The sequence below is a fragment of the Macrotis lagotis genome, chromosome X (assembly GCF_037893015.1).
Source record: "Macrotis lagotis isolate mMagLag1 chromosome X, bilby.v1.9.chrom.fasta, whole genome shotgun sequence".
NCBI classification, from domain to species: Eukaryota; Metazoa; Chordata; class Mammalia; order Peramelemorphia; family Peramelidae; genus Macrotis; species Macrotis lagotis.
The window spans coordinates 697911484-697930575 of record NC_133666.1 but is presented as its reverse complement, the minus strand read 5'-3'; the positions used below and the strand labels follow the sequence as shown (position 1 = coordinate 697930575).

At 45.9% G+C, this 19092-nt stretch overlaps 1 protein-coding gene across 1 annotated transcript; it reads right to left on the bottom strand.

Annotated features, from left to right (window-relative positions):
- Positions 1-317: 317 nt before the first annotated feature.
- On the bottom strand, positions 318-11544 carry LOC141502059 (tubulin alpha-3 chain). Its single transcript, XM_074206609.1, has 5 exons — positions 11444-11544; positions 9599-9821; positions 3808-3956; positions 1575-2255; positions 318-708 (listed from the first exon to the last, which is right to left on the bottom strand). The coding sequence occupies exons 1-5, from the start codon at positions 11444-11446 to the stop codon at positions 412-414; spliced, it is 1353 nt and encodes a 450-aa protein (XP_074062710.1). The 5' UTR covers positions 11447-11544; the 3' UTR covers positions 318-411.
- Between the last annotated feature and the right edge of the window lie 7548 nt (positions 11545-19092).

The window sequence follows — 19092 nt, the reverse complement described above, 5'->3', positions numbered from 1 at the left end:
GTCCTCAAGAAATGGCTGGTCGCTGTGAAGCTGGCTGCTGATCTTGTTTGGCAAGCATGGGATTGGAGGTCCTTCCATTTCTGACTATTTGCTTACTAATTCCCTCATGCATTACACTAAGCTGTCTGTAAATGCAATGGGCTGCCTTGGTAGTGTTTGAGTCTTACAAGAGATGGGGTGGAGGTACACCAGGGAAGAGAGGGAGACCATAGGATTTCTGGGGTTCATTCAAGCTCCAACAATGTCTCTTGAGACCTAGCCAAGCTACATCTAAACAGTTTTGTGAGAGAGAGAGACAGAGAGAGAGAGGGCCAGAATCTGCTTTAAAAGGGAAATGTTTATTTGTAAAATTTATGTAATCAGTTATACTTGTAGGGGCAGGAAGTGAGGGGCTCCAGCATTCCTCATCCACTAGTACTCTTCCCCTTCCTCAGCCTCGGCCTCCACCGAATCCACGCCCACCTCTTCATAATCTTTCTCCAGAGCGGCCAGATCCTCCCGGGCCTCCGAGAATTCGCCTTCCTCCATGCCCTCCCCCACATACCAGTGGACGAAGGCCCGCTTGGCATACATCAGGTCAAACTTGTGGTCCAGACGGGCCCAAGCTTCTGCAATGGCAGTGGTGTTACTCAGCATGCACACAGCCCGCTGCACCTTGGCCAGGTCACCACCAGGTACCACAGTGGGAGGCTGGTAGTTGATGCCCACCTGTCAAAGAGAAGGAAGGAGATTCAATTTTAAAATGTCACTGGTAATCACTAAGACTTACCCTGGGGCCCTACATCTTTTCCTGACTCCAGCACTCAAAAGAAGCTCTCAAACATCCTTCTATTTGCTACTTCAGGCATAAATCCAGACTAATGCTTTGACTTTCTGAGGATACAGGGTTTTTTTGCTGTCCTTAACTCTTCCCTTGTAATTTTACATCAACTGCCTAGGAGTTTTCACAGACCCAAGTGCCAATGTTTCCAAGAAGTGGGAAACTTAATTCTGAATGTAATGGCATGGCGGGAAAGAGCCCTCGCAGTGTATGCACCCTGACCACAAGAGTGGGCAGACTCAAGGGCACCAACCAAGTCCAGGAGCTGCCCCTTTTCAGCCCTCTGCTCTACCTACCTCACTGACCACAAGCATGGACAACATCCAGGCTCTGGCTGCCCCTTCTGGTAGAAGCCTGTCCCATGGAACAGCACAACTGAAGCAACCTCAACCTGAACACATCCTCCCAAAGCTGTTCCTCCTGCAGAGTCTTCCCCTGAACTTTGCCAAGTAACACCCCGCCCCCATCCTTCTTCCTGGAAATCTTCCCTTTCCTCTTCTCAGGTGGAATCGCATACCCTACAAACCCCACACCTCTCCTCCAGTTCTGTATTATCTTTATATTCTTATCTTGGGCTGGCCTTGAAGGCACTCCAAATATCCACAAATGACAAAAGCCACCTTTTCACCTCAGGTTTCCAAAGAACAAATCTACCTCCTGTCCCCTGACTGTGGGACTGAAGTAGTAGCTTAGTCAGATTTTGTATAGCCATTTTCCTAAATTTACTAACACAACCCCGGGGACCCCAGATTACCTTGAATCCGGTGGGGCACCAATCCACAAACTGAATTGTACGTTTTGTCTTGATGGTGGCGATTGCAGCGTTCACATCTTTGGGGACCACATCCCCTCGGTACAACATACAGCAGGCCATGTACTTGCCGTGGCGGGGGTCACACTTGACCATCTGGTTGGCGGGCTCAAAGCAGGCATTGGTGATCTCCGCCACAGACAGCTGCTCATGATACGCCTTCTCGGCCGATATAACGGGGGCATAGGTGGCCAGAGGAAAGTGGATCCGCGGATAGGGCACCAGGTTGGTCTGGAATTCCGTCAGGTCGACATTCAGTGCCCCGTCGAAGCGCAAGGAAGCCGTGATGGAGGAGACGATCTGCCCGATCAGACGATTCAGGTTGGTGTAGGTGGGCCGCTCGATATCGAGGTTCCGCCGACATATGTCATATATGGCTTCGTTGTCGACCATGAAGGCACAGTCGGAGTGTTCCAGGGTCGTGTGAGTGGTAAGGATGGAGTTGTAGGGCTCCACAACTGCCGTGGAGACCTGGGGGGCTGGGTAAATGGCAAACTCAAGCTTAGACTTCTTGCCATAATCAACAGAGAGCCTTTCCATGAGCAGAGAGGCAAAGCCAGAGCCGGTGCCTCCTCCAAAACTGTGGAAGATGAGGAATCCCTGCAGCCCGGTGCACAGATCCGCCTGAGGAGAAAATCCACCTGTCACCAAAGAGGGTATGGGCCCCCCTAGGAGGGCTGTCAGTATGCTCCCACACCTCCCCACCTGATGCAACACTGGCTCTATTCCAGAGAGCCTCAGTGGGCCCCTTCCAAAGCTTGCACCTAAAACATTGTTGCTTCTGGATGGGACCAAATTGATAAATCAATTATTCTTCTCCATCCCTCCCAACTGTGTAAAGCCATCACTTCTACAGAATCGAGTACAATCCTAGTTTTTCTACCCATCAAAGAAGCCAAGTTAACCAGAATGTTATAGGGGCTCCAGAAGATTGTCTCTGAACTCTCTCAGTACTTTGCCTCCACCCATTACTCATTTCTACAAGAGTCCCTTATTTGACATAAATCCCAGTTCCAGTGACCATCCTTCATGAAGCTGCCAGATTGCCTCCTGACGCTCTACAAATTTCACCACACTTTCTAGTCTTCACCAGTTGTTTGTGAACAAGTCTTTCTCCACAGAAGACCTCCTTCAAGGTCTCCTAAGCAGCCCAGGGAGCTGCCTCCCATCATCTGAGGAGCAGCTCAGCTGAGATGCCCATCCCTGAGGGAGACAGCTCCCACACCTCAACTTATAACTATTTCCCGACTGAGGCTGGTGAAGGAAACACGGAGCATTAGAATATGATACAGGCATAGATGAGCCACATCTTACCTCTACTAGATTGCAGACTCCCTGTGAGCAGGGGTTCTCTTACTTTTGAAACCCTAGCTCCTCCTATCCTTTAATACACATCTCAGAACAAGTGCTTGGAGAATTCCCATAACAAGATGTTACTAATGCAAAAAGTATTTGACTTGGGACCGGAAGGACCTACCTCAAACACCCTCGGCTCTAACTAACTCTCATGATCCTATTTCTTTCTCTTGGGTCCTCTTTCATTTAGTGACCTCATTAGCACCCCTGGGCTATCCCATTTCCCCAGGGGTCTCTCCTGAGCTCAGGCCCAATTGCTTAGTTAACATCTCTCCACCAAGCCCCCACCCTCCCCTCACAGCCTGGGCTGTGGTCCAGTCCCTTTAGCCTTTCCAAGCTTTTCCATACCCTCTATGCCATTCTACAGGCTGTCTATCCTCATGTCTGGCATGCAGACCCCTCCCTCCTCACCTCTACCCTCTGGTATCCCCGATTTCCTTCAACTTGTATAATCTTCTGCAGACCATTCTAGGGCTGCCCAGCAGCCAGGTGCATCCCCTCAGGGTTACCCTGGGTTTTGTATATATTTATAAACTGTGCCTGTTGTCTCCTTCATTGGAATGTATGGCCTAGGAGAGGATCTTCCTATCCCCAGGAAAATGCCTGGAATACAGGAGCAGCTAATCAATGCTTCCTGATTGAAGCACCATGCCAGACTTCAAAACACCAGTCATATGTCACAAGAGCATTTACAGAAGCTCTCAGCCAAGAGATAAGGGTTGGCACAAAGTAATAGTAACACAGCTAGTAAATACTGAGATAGGGTCAGAACCCATTGCTCTTGGGTTGAAGACCATTCACATGGTCGAGGGGCTCTTACCAGTTTGCGAATCCGATCAAGGACCAGATCAACAATCTCCTTTCCAATGGTATAATGGCCTCGGGCATAATTATTGGCCGCATCCTCCTTTCCAGTTATCAGCTGCTCTGGATGGAAAAGTTGCCTGTATGTGCCTGTCCGGACTTCATCTATGACAAGAGCAAGTTTGGGACTGGTTATTTTACATGCTTCTCTATCCTCACTGTGTTCAAGTATGAAACAAACTACTTCAAATTCTGTAAAGGAATGCACACTCACTAAAGGCCAATCAAACAAAGTTTCAGATTCAGAAAATCTCTCTGGGAGAAAGTTACAGGAACAAACTGGAAAGAGAGGTCTTATGTAAGAAACAGAGGTGACTTCGAATTTCAACCAGTAGTTAACAACAGCTAGCACTCAGAGATTGCTCCAAGATTTGTTATCAGATCTGGTAGATCAAGAGTTTATAAGGAACTGTGGATAGAGATTCACAATACTGGGGCGGCTAGGTGGCACAGTGGATAAAGCACCGGCCCTGGAGTCAGGGGTACCTGGGTTCAAATCCAGTCTCAGACACTTAATAATTATCTAGCTGTGTGGCCTTGGGCAAGCCACTTAACCCCATTTGCTTTGCAAAAACCTTAAACAAAAAAAAAAAAAAGATTCACAATACTGTACAGGAAGCCACAACCAAAAAACATCCAAAGAAAACGAACAATAAAGCAAAATGGCTTCTGGCGAGGCCTTGCAAATAGCTGAAGAAGGTAAGTGGAAAAGGCAAGGAATATCCACTGAATGCAAAATTCTGAAGAGTAGCAACGAGATGAAATTTTCTTAAATAAGTATTGCAAAGAAAACAGAATGGGAAAGACAAGAAATCCCTGAAAGAAAATTAAGACATATCAAGGGAATGTCTCAAGCAAAAAATAAATACAATAAAAGTCAAAAATGGTGAGGATTTAACAAATGGCAAAAATATACCAAAGATCTAACTATAAAAGAAAGATCTTAATATCACTGATAACAACCACAATGGTGCTTTACTGATCTAGAACCAGACAAGTCAAGTTGGTCTTGAGAAGCACTGCTAACAGTAAGGAAAGTGAGTGGGGGTGGTGGAATTGAGCTATTTAAAATCCTGAAAGATGATGCTGTTACATGGGGTTGATGAGGGGTGGCTAGGCAGCACAGTGGATCTAGAGCACTGGCCCTGGTGTCAGGAGTACCTGATTTCAAATCCGGCCTCAGACACTTAATTACCTAGCTGTGTGGCCTTGGGCAAGCCATTTAACCCCATTTGCCTTGCAAAAAAAAAAAAAAAAAAACCCTAAAAAAATGAGTATTATATGGGGTTGAAGATTAATCTTAATGGACTTGCTCATTCCATCAGTGCAACAATCAGGGACAATTTGGGGCTCTCTGCAACGGAGAATACCATCTGTATCTAGAGAAAGAACTGTGGAGTTTGAACAAAGACCAAGAGCTATTGTCTCTAATTTAAAAAAAAGGTTACCTCATTATGTAATTTTGCTCTTATATTTTTATTTTTTTTCCCTTAAAGATAGGATTTCTCTCTCATCACATTCAATTTAGATCAATGCATACAGCATGGAAACAATGGAAAGACTAACAGACCACCCTCTGTGGGGGGGAGGGGAGCGAGATTAGAAAGAAAGAATTGTAAAATTCAATAATAAATAAATTAAAATTTAAAAAAAGATGATGCCTTTGAAGTGCTGTACTACTAACCACTGAACTGGAAAAGATCAATTCATGTTCCAATCCTAAGGACAATGTTCAGGAATGTTCCAATTACCCAACAACTGAACAAGATTATGCTTTGGCTTCAGCAATATGTGAACCAAGAATTACCAAGCGAACAAGCAATTTTTAATGGCCATCATTCACTGGATTATGGAGAAAGAAAACCAGGGAAACTTCAGCTTCAATCACTACATTAAAGTCTTTGATTGTGTGGATCACAACACGATTCGGCAAATTCTCAGAGAGAAGGGAGTACCAGATCTCCTTTCTTGTTTCCAGAGAATCTGTATGCAGGCCAAAAAGTAGCAGTCAGAAATAACCAATTGGTTTAGGATAAAGCTTCATATTATCACTGTTCTTATTTAACTTATATAGGCCAGGCTGAATTAATCAAAATCTAGATTATGATTGCCAAGAGAATATCAACAATCTCAGAACAACCTGATGCCAGAAAATGGAGCGGAATTTAAAAACCTCTTGAAGAGAGTGAAAAGAGAATGTAAAAACTGACTCAAAGCTTAATATAAAAAAGTTAAATTGAAAATAAAAAAATCTTGACAACCAGTTTTTTTGGGAAAAAAGTGGGAGAAGAAATGGAAGCAGGGTCAGTTTTTTTATTCTTGGCTCAAAGTTGACTTCAGATGGTAATTGTAGCCATGAAATTCAAAGATACTTGCTGCTGAAAGGAAAGCTCTGACCAATCTGGAGAGCATACTTAAAAACATTCAACTTGCCGAAAAAACTCTTATTTTTCTTGTAGCCATGTGACCAGAATCAGCATCTTCGAATCATGGTGCTGAAGAAGACTTTTGAGAGTCAATACACATAAAACTGGTCAACTTAAATTAATGCAGAACTATTCACTGAAAGTCAAATACTAAAGCTGAAGTTTACATACTTTAGCCACATAATCAGAAGAACTTATGGAAAAGACCTGAATTTTCAGAAAAACTGAAGACAAAAGGGGAAGGGATTGGCAGAGTGTGCGATGGATAGTGTCATAGAAATATGATCATGAACTTGGATAGACATGATAGTGGAGAACAGAAGGGCCTGGCAGGTTATATCCTCAGGTGAGCCTCTTCCCTGGGTTGTTGGGAGAATATAAAGATATTTGTCCAGCACTTTGTAGACTATAATGTGTGTAAATGCTAGTTCTTCGAAGACATCTGTAGGAAGCAGGTAATTATCCTTACTTTATAGCTAAGGGTAGCAGTTAAGGGACCAGGCAAAGGATCACACAGCTAGCAAGCTTCTGAGGTCACATCTGAACTGTGGTTTTTTTGATCTCTAAGGTGAAACTGAGGTTAACAGTCCTACAGGCCAAGATGCTGGTCCCAATTCTCCTTCCTAGCTGGTAGAGTATTGTTGAGGACAATTCAGGAGGAAAGGAAAGGCCTGGTTGAGAAGAATCAAACAGAACTAGAGGTAAGCTCTAATAAAAGGGGGGACAGATAGGGGAGCCTCAGCTGACTAGCCATAATGCCAAGCTGAAGGGAAAGGGGGCATGGCTCAGGAATGGCTGAACAAGACCAACAAGAGAAAGCTTAGTGCAAGAGGTATTGAAAAGTAGCTCTTGACTTACAAACTGTAGGAGAATGCTGCCAGGATGAGACATCAAAGCAAAGACCAGAACACCACCTCCCTGGTATTTACAGTGGGGATTCTCTTTGGTTTTGAATTAGAATAGATGGCCACTAAAGCCCTTCCAACTCCCAAATTCACTTTATACAGCAGAAATTCAGTGAAAGGCCTGGAAATTGGCAAAGGTGGACCATTCTTCTCTTTTCACACCACCAGACTTTTCAATTTACGTCTGTTCTCCCTAACAACTGAATGAACACCAGTTGAGTGTGGCACAGTAGAAACTGTGCTACAGAAGGCCCAAGTTACTCCTTACTGACTCTGGACAAGTTACCAGCCATGTCTCACCTTCTGCAGCTGTAAAATAAAGGGATTGCCCTAGCCAGCCTGTGAGGCTCTAGGGTCCTCTATGTCCAAGTGCTCACTGGCCATTTACAGACAAAACCAAAAGTTCTTCCTATGGGGGGGGGGGAGAGATGGTACATGCAAGAAGGAGAAAGGTAGAATGCTGCAAGGGTAGGACATCTGAGATCTCTTGAGAGTTAAGCTAGATTGGGAAATGGTTATTTTAGTTTTGGCCCAATAACAGAATATTAGCCATCAAGCCCTCAAAATGCAATTTACTGTTACTATTATAACACCGCACAGACAATCCACAAACCCAGTGGTTATTTCAGGTGTAAGGTAACACATGTGAATTCTTCAGTTTCTAATTGTTTTTTGTTTGATCAATGAGTTTTTTTCAATAGATTCATATAATATGTGATATCCTCTTCTAATTATAGATGATATAAACTGTTCTGTCATTTCAGTTATGTCTGACTAAGACCCCATTTGGGTTTTCTAGGCAGAGATAATGGGAATGGTTTGTCATTTGTTTTCTACAACTCAGAGGAGACTGAGGCAAACAAACAGGGTTAAGTGACCTAAGGCTGGATTAGAATTCGGAAACCTCCAGGCCTATCCACTGTATCATCTAATTATATATTAAAATGCGTAACACAATATTATACAGAAAAGGGATTTAGACAACAATGAATGACTCACTTTTCTCAATTACCAACTTGTCATAGACATCAATTCTGAGGCTTAGAGACAGGATTACTATGGACAATTTTGGTTTCCTGTTACTCCTTCCCTCAATTCCAAAAAAGTCCTATTTGATCCAGACCTGATTTAAGACCTAGGAGAAAATTTAGTCCCAATTGTCCCTGACCAGGGGTCATTTATATAATAATGCTATTTCTCAAGTGCTTCGTCATTTGCCATTTGCACATCCCTCAGATCTGTATCCTAAGGCCTCTGATTCCCCTTCTGGACAACAAATTGTTAAGTTTTTTTTTTCACTGAAAAAAGGAGAAAGGGGGCAGCTAGGTGGTATAGTAGTTAGAACACCGGCCCCTGAGTCAGGAGGGCCTGAGTCGAATCCAGCCTCAGATACTTAATAATTGCCTAGCTGTGTGGCCTTGGGCAAGTCACTTTAAAAAAAAAAGAAAAAAGAAAAAAGGGGAAAAAAGAAAAAGAAAAGAAAAAGGAGAAAGGAGGTTGTTCCTGGTTGGGCCTAAAGAATTCTTAAGTCTCTTCAATACTTAATAATTGCCTAGCTGTGTGGCCTTGGGCAAGTCACTTAAAAAAAAGAAAAAAGGGGAAAAGAAGAAAAGAAAAAAAAAAGAGAAAGGAGGTTGTTCCTGGTTGGGCCTAAAGAATTCTTAAGTCTCTTCAAAGCATCCTGCAACGAAAGTCCTCTAGGTTCTTACCATAGAGCTCCTGCCATTATAGCAAAAACCCAATATTAGAAAGCTAAGTGCTCTGGAGATTTTAGTCTTTGAGAACCTGTTACCTCCATGATGTGATGAGGTACAGAAAGACTTGAGTAGAGGAACTTGACATTAACTTCGTCAATAAAATTCTAAGTGTAACATTGGCCTATAAGAAAGGCTTAAAATATGCTATGTTTTTTAAGCTCCACCACTGCTGCCAATCAGCTAACAAAGACAGAGCCTTTCTCTTCTTTTGTATTCCTTTGGCACTTGATTGCTAACTTTTTTTTGGGGGGGGGGTTTGCAAGGCAATGGGGTTAAAGTTATCTGCCCAAGATCACACAGCTAGGCAATCATTAAGTGTCTGAGGCCAGATTTGAACTCAGGTCCTCCTGACTCCAGGGCTGGTGCTCTTCCACTGCACCACCTAGCTAACTGCTAACTTTGGATTTTTGCACTAATTCAGATCAACCTTGTCCACACTGTAGGCACTTGATTATGTTTCTCAACATGCCTTTGATAGCCACCCTAAGGTCATCTTGACCTGTTACCCACAATACTACCTGCCTTCTCTACTTCATTTTCTTCCACTTTTCATTTTATGCCCAAACACCACATGTGACACATATATTTCTGCAAAAGAGAAAACAGGAGGTCCCTACATCATGTGGTTAAAATCTTGATTCAACTGCTTGAATACGTACCAACTACCGTTGGCTCCAGGTCCACAAATACAGCTCTGGGCACATGCTTGCCAGCCCCAGTTTCACTGAAGAATGTGTTAAATGAATCATCCCCACCACCTATGGTTTTATCGCTTGGCATCTGGCCATCAGGCTGAATCCCATGCTCCAGACAATACAATTCCCAGCAGGCATTGCCAATCTGAACCCCGGCCTGTCCCACGTGGATGGAGATACACTCACGCTAAAAACAAAAATACATAACAAGTTTATCTTCAAAGCAGTGGATATTTGCCAAAAGACCAAAAAATACCACTTACCTTTCTTTCTAGACCACTTCAGGGCTTTCAAAGCTCTCTTTATAATTGTTTTCTTTCAAGTCCCAGGGAAGATACTTTCTCATTTTACACGAGTAAAACAGGATCAGAGATGTTGAAGGACTTGCAGCTCTTTTAAGAGGATTAACTGGGGAAAAAAATCTGTGCCTCCTGCCTCTTTGCCCACTATTGTCTTGTTTCACTGAATTTGTTTTGAGAGAATATAAAGGGATTCAATAAGATTAAAAGTTCTAATCCCAATGACAGGATATTAGTCGTATGACCACAAACTCCCTAACTTATTAAAATCTGTTTTTCTTGTGGATAGAACACCAGTCCTGGAGTCAAGAGGACCTGAGTTCAAATCAGGCCTCAGACACTTATTAATGCATTTGTGTGGTCTTGGGCAAGCCACTTAACCCCATTGCCTTAAATAAACTTTTTTTTAGGTTTTTACAAGCAAATGGGGTTAAAGTGGCTTGCCCAAGGCCACACAGATAGGTTAAGTGTCTGAGGCCACATTTGAACTCAGGTTCTCCTGACTCCAGGGCCAGTATGGCTAGGTGGCCCACTAAAGCTAAAAAAAAATCTGTTTGCTCATTTGTAAAATTTAAGTCTCAAGAGTCTTGTGAGTCTTAACACTACGGCATCATCCACGTGTATCCGTGAAAAAGCACCCTCACACTCACAAAGGCGGTCTCAGACCTGTAACACCCCTAGGAGCGGCCATTAGAGACGGCGGCCCCCATTGCACAGGGGGGCTGAGGCCAGGGAGGCTCAATCTCCAGTCATCTCTCTCACAGGCTGGGGGGCGGCTTAGAAATGATCTGCTGCGGAGGGGGGGGTCGTGAGCCTCGCTATTCAGGCAGGAGAGAACAGCAGGCAGAGGGCACTATCTAGTGCCCCAGTTCCTCAGGCTTTAAAGGGGCGTGAGGATGGCCCAACCCCATCAAGTCCAAAGTCTCCCGGCTTTCCGCAGACCGTCGCCGTTTTTAAAAGTCGCAACTATTTCCAAACGGTCACTGTCCGCCTCCCAACTCGATGCACTTCACAACATGGTTTGTGGGTGACCCCAGCCCCTGACTGGGGGCCCAGCTACCCGGGGCTCCCCTGCTGCTCGGGTAACAGCGGCTCGGCCTAGTCCTGCAGCGGAGGCTCGAACATTCCAGGCCTCCGGACCCGCCCCTCCCCCCACAGGCCACGCGCTTGACGCAAGGCGGGCGCCCCTCGCCGCGGCGCCCCGCCCCCACCCCTCCATCCTCCGGCCTCCCTCCCCGCTTCCCTGAGGCGCGGCCGGGGGAGCCGCCTTGATTTTGGGGGGTCTCTCCGCCCTTGCTTCTCGACCCCGGCCACAAAGCCCGCCTCCATCCTTGGGGTTCTCCCCCTCCCCTCGCTCCCCGACTCCGGGGCCCCTCTCCCACCCCCACTCTCGGCGGCTCCCTCCGGGCGGCCCCAGCGGGACCCGGGTCCGGACCGGGAGGAGAGGGGGAGAGGAGGGAGAGGGGGAGAGGGTCGAGGCCCGGGGTCCGCGGGGCCCGGCCGCCCCTACCATGATGAGCCGCCAACGCCGACACCACCGCCCTCAACGACTAACAACCGACTGAGGGCGCGCAGGCCTTCGACGCTCGACGTCTTCGACAGGCCGCCCTCTGATTGGCCGAGCCGCCCGAACGCCGCCGCCCATTGGCCGAGCGGGACTCAGAGCGCGCGCAAGGAGAACGCCACGCGGTGCGAGGCGCGGAAGGAGCGGCGAGAGGATACTGCGCCTGCGCGAAGAAACTGCGCCTGCGCGAAAGCCACGCCGCGTGAAAGAGGCGCGAGGACCCGAAAAGGGGCGGGGCGGGCCCGCGGCCCCTGGGGGGCGGGGCGGGGCGGGGCGGGGCGGGCCCGAGCCCACTGCGCCTGTGCCGGGAGGGGGCGGCTCGGCGGGAGGGCCAGGCCCGGCCCCTCCCCGCGGCCTCGGCCTTTCTGTCTAAAGTGGGCGACTCCCCGGGAGGGCGGCCGGCGCCTCGGGGGGCAGCGCTGCTTTGGGGGCTACCCGGGGGCCGGGCGGGCTGCGGTGAGGCCCCGACGTCGAGGCCCTCCGGCCCTTGGCGAGGGGCTCCCGGCCCCGCCCCCTGAGGGGCCCGCCCGGCCCCGGGGGCTTCTCTCACGAAGACTGACGGGCCAACAGGCCAATCACAGAGGGGCCTGTCCGCCGTGCGCGTGCTGGTCCCGTGGGGGGCGGGGCAGGAAGGCTGAGCCCGGGGGCCTTTCTGGGGGCGTGACCGGGGGGCACGGGGGGGGGGGCTGCCCTCCCTTAGGCCCGAGCCTCCCCCTGGGGGGCGTGCGCTGATGCCCGCCTCACCCAGCCCTGTTTCCGGGTGGCACGGCCCTGGCACGTGCCAGCACCCAACCAGTGGTCATCGATTGACAGATCACTGGCCAGGGATCGGTTCCAAGGTTACCGAGCGTTTGGGGTGCTGCGTGACAGGTGTGTCCTCCGTAATGCGCCTGCCCAGGTGGGGAGGGGTCCTCCTCAGGGCAGACCGCCCTTAGCCCAGCCGGCTCCCTTCCAGAATTGCCCCAGAGTGCCCAGGTGGGGAGGGGCCCTTAGCCCAGCCGGCCCCCTTCCAGATTGCCCCAGAGTGCCCAGGTGGGGAGGGGCCCTTAGCCCAGCCGGCTCCCTTCCAGAATTGCCCCAGAGTGCCCAGGTGGGGAGGGGCCCTTAGCCCAGCCGGCCCCCTTCCAGAAGTGCCCCAGGAGTCAGTCTCTGCAGTTCACAGACTCTTTGTTCTCCCGTTTTGGGGAACTCAGGACTTTGCCTTTCTCAGATTCTGTCTGCCAAGGGTCACACAGATAGCAAGTGTCTGAGGCAGGATCTGAACTTGGGTCTTCCCGACTCGATTCCCAATGCAGTATCTGCTGCACCTTCCCAAGTCTTTCAGTTGTTAGTCTTGTAAAGACTATATTCAACATTAAAATGGTCACTGTATAAATGCTTCTCCTGGTTGTTATTGCATAAATTCTCCAGGTTCTACTTCCCTTCGCATCAGTTCATATGAGTCTTCCCAGGTTTCTCTGAAACTGTCCCCTTCACCATCTCTTACAGCACAGTCAAATTCCATGGCATTCGTATTTCACAGTTTATTCTCCAACTGATCCGCACTCCTCAGTTTCCAATTCTTTACCCCATGAAAAAAATCTACTAAATTTTGTATCTCCTCAAAATTTGTTTTATCAGTCAGTTGACAAATATTAATCAAGCACCTACTATGTGCCCAATACCCTGCTAACACTGTTGTCCTTCATTTTCTTTTTTTTTTTAGGGTTTTTTTTTTTTGCAAGGCAAATGGGGTTAAGTGGCTTGCCCAAGGCCACACAGCTAGGTCATTATTAAGTGTCTGAGACCAGATTTGAACCCAGGTACTCCTGACTCCAAGGCCGGTGCTTTATCCACTGCACCACCTAGCCACCCCTTGTCCTTCATTTTCAAAGAAGACCACATCAAGGAGGTGATGCCTTGACAAGCATGTGAATTGGATTTTAGTGAGGCGGGGCTGTGCTAGGTCACCAGCCTCACTTGCTCCTCCAGAATCATGTGGGTTCAGTGGCCAGATAGGAATCAGGACAACTGGAGATGGCTCTGGATAGTAAATGACAAGTGTCTGAAACTGGATTCAAACTCCCATCCTTCTGACTCCAAGGCCAGTGCTCAACACTGGGGATAAAAAGAAAGCCAAAAGACAGTCCTTGCTCCCAGGGAGCTCACTATTTATGAGGAAAACAACCAATAGACAAATAATACAAACTATACCCAGGTTGAATTTATATTTGTCCTTCATTTTTGAAGAGGACCAATGACATTAGAGAGTAAAGTTTACTTCTAGAATTGAGAAGTGATTAGAAAAGTATTCCTATAGAAATTTTAGTTGGGACTTAAAGCTAGGAAAGTTAATAGTGGAGGAGAGAGAGAGAGAGAGAGAGAGAGAGAGAGAGAGAGAGAGAGAGAGAGAGAGAGAACATTCTAGGCATGGTGAGAAGTCAGAGTGAGATGGAGGGAGGGGTCTGCTACTGGACCAAAGAGAATGTGCTGGAAAGATGGGAGCTAACTGGAAAGGTGGGAGTGGGCCAGATTGTGAAGGGCTTTAAGTGCTAAGCAGAGATTTTGTTCTTGTTCCTGGAGGCAAATAGAGAGCCACAGCAATTTAGGGCCCAGCCTGCAGCAGACTTGCTGAATTTAACCATAAGGAACTCTGCTGGTGTAAAATGAAGAACTCTAAGATTTTCTTTGGTCTAGGATCCCAGCTCTGGCTAGCAACACTTTCAGATTTGCAAAAGCACTTAATATGATCTCATTTTATTCTCACCATGACTTGCTCAAGGTCAAACACCTAGTGCCATTGGCCCTACTCTTCTCCAGGGTTCTCAGACACCTATATGGCTGCTTGCTTCTGAATGTGGCCCCTTGCTCAGTTCAGAGCCTATGGCCCCAGACCACTCCTGACCCTGAAGAGCCAGTGGTCCCAAGGTGCAGGTCCCCCCTTCAGCCTACTTTTGTATGTATGTGCACCCTGGGTCCCCCCTTCAGCCCACTTTGTATACACACACACACACACACACACACACACACACACACACACACACATATACATATATATGCCCTGGCAGAGTGGCAGAGTTGGCATTTCACACCACTTCTGAGAACTCTGGGGGCCTTGCATGCTCTGGTGCATAGCTTCTCCCTGCCTGGGAGAGCATGGCCAGTCCCAGTCTCAGGAGCTGCCCAGTTCGCTGGAAAAAATATTGTCTCCAATTTTGGTTGTTCATGAACTTTCTGATCACAATTTGGACTGATGCATTTTCCACATCTGTCTGCAAGTTTTGTCATGGAGGAACTGCTCCTGGCTCCTCTGCCATCTTGGTTCCTCTTCCCAGTTCTTCCTATCACAAGTTTCATCTCACCAAGTCTCAGAGTTGTACTTGGTAGAGAACTCTGGGTGTGCAGTCAGGAAGATTTGAGTTCAAATCTAACCTCCGATAGTCACTAGCTGCATATCCTGGGTGAGTCCCTCCACCTCTGTTCATCTCAGCCTCCTCATTTGTAAAATGGGGATTATAATAATTACCTTTATAATATATGTTATAATATATAATGATCCTATCAGTATCTGGCCCATAGAAGACACTTTATAATGCTAGTCAGTATTATCTATCACTGTGGTTTCTCATTTGGGGAGTGTATAGAGTCTTCTCCCTAATTTTTTTCTTCTTTTTTAGCAAAGCAATCAGATTAAGTGATTTGTTCAAGGTCGCGCAGCTAGAAAGTATCAAGTGTTTGAGGTCATATTTGAACTCATGTTCTCCTCCTGACTCCAAGGCAAGTAGTCTATCCACTGAGCAACCTAACTGCCCCTCCTCCATCCTTTTTGTTGTCCTTTTAATTAAATTTCTAAAATGCCCAGAAAATATACGTAGTTTGGGTTTTTTTAGTTGGTTTTTTTTTTTTTGCAAGGCAATGGGGTTAAGCGGCTTACCCAAGGCCACACAACTAGGTAATTATTAAGTGTCTGAGGCCACATTTGAACTCAGGTACTCCTGACTCCAGGGCCAGTGCTCTATCTAGCTGCCCCCATATATATAGTTTTAATTAGCCTATCAGGAATTTGTCGTGCCTATATTTTAAGCAATGCTTCAGAGATCTTTCCAATCTCATTCTCAGATGCCATATTTTTAACCAGCTATTCACTTCCCAAATTAATCTTTCTTTTTTTTTTTAATCTTCTCTCTCATAAGAAATAATGAGGAGAATATAACTTGTTCTCATAGCTTTTGGTTTCTTGTCCCAGAACTTAACATGTTTTCGGGGGGGGGGGATTATATTTTATTTGCTTTCAGTCAGTACAAGTCTGCCTTGTTATCCTCCTTCCCACATCATTAAGAACAAAAGAAAACCCAAAGCTATGTTATAAACAGGTAGATAATTAAGCAAAACAAATCCTATCCCCCCAACCACATCCCCAAAGCAGGTGTCTCTGCTCCCTAGGGTCCTTGCCATGAGATCTATCAGGAGGTAGCTAGCACATTCATCATCAGCCCTTATCAACACAATCAATACTCTTAAGGTTTCTTCTGGCAGATCCTCTTGTGCCCTAGTGAATTACCAGGAGTGGATGTTGTCATCTGCTGTTGAGAGTCCTGGTGGATTCTCAGCTATGTCCTGGAGATTTGACCTTTATGATATCATCAGTTGACAAAGAACTGTCTCAGTCCCCTCTGAGAGGGTCACAATTCCTATTGTTTCCTTCAGCAGCAAGGGATCAACTGACCATCTTCTTTTGACTCTTGCCCTATGGCTTCTGGGGCCTTGTGGGGTCATTCTTTGAGAGACAAGCAACTTATTTCTCTTGGGAGCATCTGGCTCCATTATCATCACAAAGGGCTCTATAAGGGATTGTTGTGTGTATGGGAGTACTGTAAACCTTTATCACCTTGTGTCCTCTAGCACCAGAGTGTTGTTTTATTCATTGATTGGAGAGTGCCACGGGAGTGGGAGTGGGCCAGGGACTGGGCCAGGGACTGGTGAGGATATTTAAGCACTTGCATTTGGTTTAATAAACGGAGATCTTGGAGAACTTAGAGAACTTTCCATCCTTTCCAGCCTTTTCAACGTTTGCCTGGGTAAAGATAAGCTAGTCTAGCAGTAACCTAACAAGGCTCAACTCTGGTTTTCAGCCCAAATAGCTCAACTATCTTCTCTCTCCTTTCTTCTTGGTTTGACCCATTCATTCTCAAACATCCTGACCAGAGTCAAATCTCTCCTCCTCCATCTGTGGTCCCTGAGTTCATTGAAGTTTCATTCTGATTTCCTTTAGAAACCCTTCATCATTCCTTCCAACTGAGAACATGGCTAGATGGGAGGTAGAGTCCCTATCCATTGTTCCTCCAGGAGGGAGATTAGTCTACAGAGATCCCAGAGAAGTCACTTGGCTTGTCTGAAGCCATTTTATGATGGAGGGAATAAGCTGCTGTCTTGTATCCATATGGGTAATAAAGGTATAGTTTCTGGAAGTCAGTCAGTAAATATACAGATTAATTAAATGTATACTGTGTGCTAAGTACTGACTAGACAAAGAAAGACGAAAGCTAATCCCTGTTCTCAAGGAGCTCACAGTCTGATGGGGGAGACAACAATCCAACACCTGTAGACAGTAAGGTCTTTATTGTTAGGTGTCTGCTCTTTGTAACTCCATTTTGTATTGTCTTTGCAAAGATACAGAAGTGATTTGCCATTTCTTTCATATATTCATGTACAATTAGACATTAGTCAATAGCTAAATATAAAGCATTTATTATTTATCAGCAGGTACTTAATAAACATTTATTGAATTGAAAATTCACTGTTTGAATCTTCATAAGTGGGTTGACATTTCCTTCTCCAGCTCATTTGACAGATGAGAAAATGAGGCAAACAAGGGTTAAGTGACTTGCCAGGGGCACACAGGTAATAAGTGTCTGAGGCAGGATTCAAATTCAGGTATTTTGGGTAATTCCACATAGTTGTTGTAGAAAAGAGAGGTAGTCTCAGGTAGAAGGCACTAAAATTCAGTAATCCTGGAATACATAACTAATGTTTGAGTAGTAGGGAGAGAAAGAGAGGGGGGGAAAGAGAGAGAGGGGAGAGAGAAGGGGGAAAGAGGAGGGAGAGGGGGAGGGGCAGAGAGAGAATGGGAGGGGGAGGGGGAAAGGAGGGGGAGAGGGAGGGGGAGGGGGAGAGGGAGGGGGAGGGGGAGAGGGAGAGGGAGGGGGAGAGGGAGAGGGAGAGGGAGAGGGAGAGGGAGAGAACTCTACTTCCGATGAATTCTGATCCTCCTTTCAACTATGACTTCAGATGTCTATGAGACCAGGCTTTGGAGTCATATGTTACGATCCTATGACCCCAGAATTTCAGATGCAGAGGAGTCATCAATATCTTTTTTTGTGTTTTATTTTATTCTATTTTCCCTCAGTTTTATGCAAAAGCAAGTTTCAACATTCACTTTTAAAACCTTGAGTTCCAAATTCTCTCCCTTCCTCCCCCTCATTGAGAAAGCAAGTTATCTGATATAAGTTAAAAATGTGTGGTCATGAAAAATATTACAATAGTCATGTTGTAAATATAAACCTCTCCCCCAAAAGAGAAACCTCACAAAAATAAAGTTAAAAAAGTATGTTTCAATCTCTATTCAGCCACCATCACCTCTGTCTTTGGAATGAATAATATTCCTTAATATAAATCCTTCAGAATTCTCTTGGATCACACACAGCATTGCTGAGAAAAGATAAGCCATTCACAGCTGATCATCTGCAATATTGCTTCTACTTTGTATATAATTTCCCATTGCATCTGCTCCTGTATTTTTTTTTTTTTAGGTTTTTGCAAGGCAATGGGGTTCAGTGACTTGCCCAAGACCACATAGCTAGGTAATTATTAAGTGTTTGAGATGGGATTTGGACTCAGGTACTCCTAATTCCAGCGGGTGCTCTGTTCACTGCGCCACCTAGCTGCCCCTCCTATAAGTTGTTGTTTTTTTTTACTCAGAGAATCCTGTTCTTCATTTCTTAAAAAAGAACAGCATTTCATTTTAATCACATACTAAAATTTGTTGAACCATTCCCCAACTGATGGGCATCCCCCTCAATCTCCAGCTACCTACCCCCAGAAAAGACCTGCTTTAAATATCCTTATACATATAGGTCTTTTTCCTTCCTGTTTTTCATCTTTTCTGAAATAGCATGGTATTGGCATTGGTCATAGTTCCATAACATCTGCAATAATGCATTAATGTCCCATTTTCCCCATATCCCTTCCTCATTTGTCTTTTTCTCCTTCAGTCCTTTTAGCCAGTCCAATAGGTCTAAAGTAGTACCTCAGAATTGTTCCAACTGTATGTATCCTATCAATAATTAGGATATTTTTTAAATGATTCAAATAGAAAGCATTGAAAATTTCATCTAAAAACTGTTTATATCCTTTGATCATTCATCAGTTGAGGAATGACTCCTATATTTTACAAACTTGGCTCAGTTCTCTATGTTTGAGAAATGAGACCTTTATCAGAGCAATTTGTTTCAATATTTTTTCCCACAATTACTATTGCTAACTGTATTTCCTTCCATCTTATTCTCCCCACCACCCATTTATTCTATTCTCTTTCACCTTTCACCCTTTCCCTCCTC

Bases quoted from the DNA above. Each gene is read 5' to 3' on its own strand.
- LOC141502059 (XM_074206609.1), bottom strand. The intron at 3,957-9,598 runs GTACGTATTCAA...CTCTTGTCATAG, and splicing joins CCTGGAGCCAACGGTAGTTG to ATGAAGTCCGGACAGGCACA. The intron at 2,256-3,807 runs GTAAGAGCCCCT...TTTTCTCCTCAG, and splicing joins TTGATCGGATTCGCAAACTG to GCGGATCTGTGCACCGGGCT.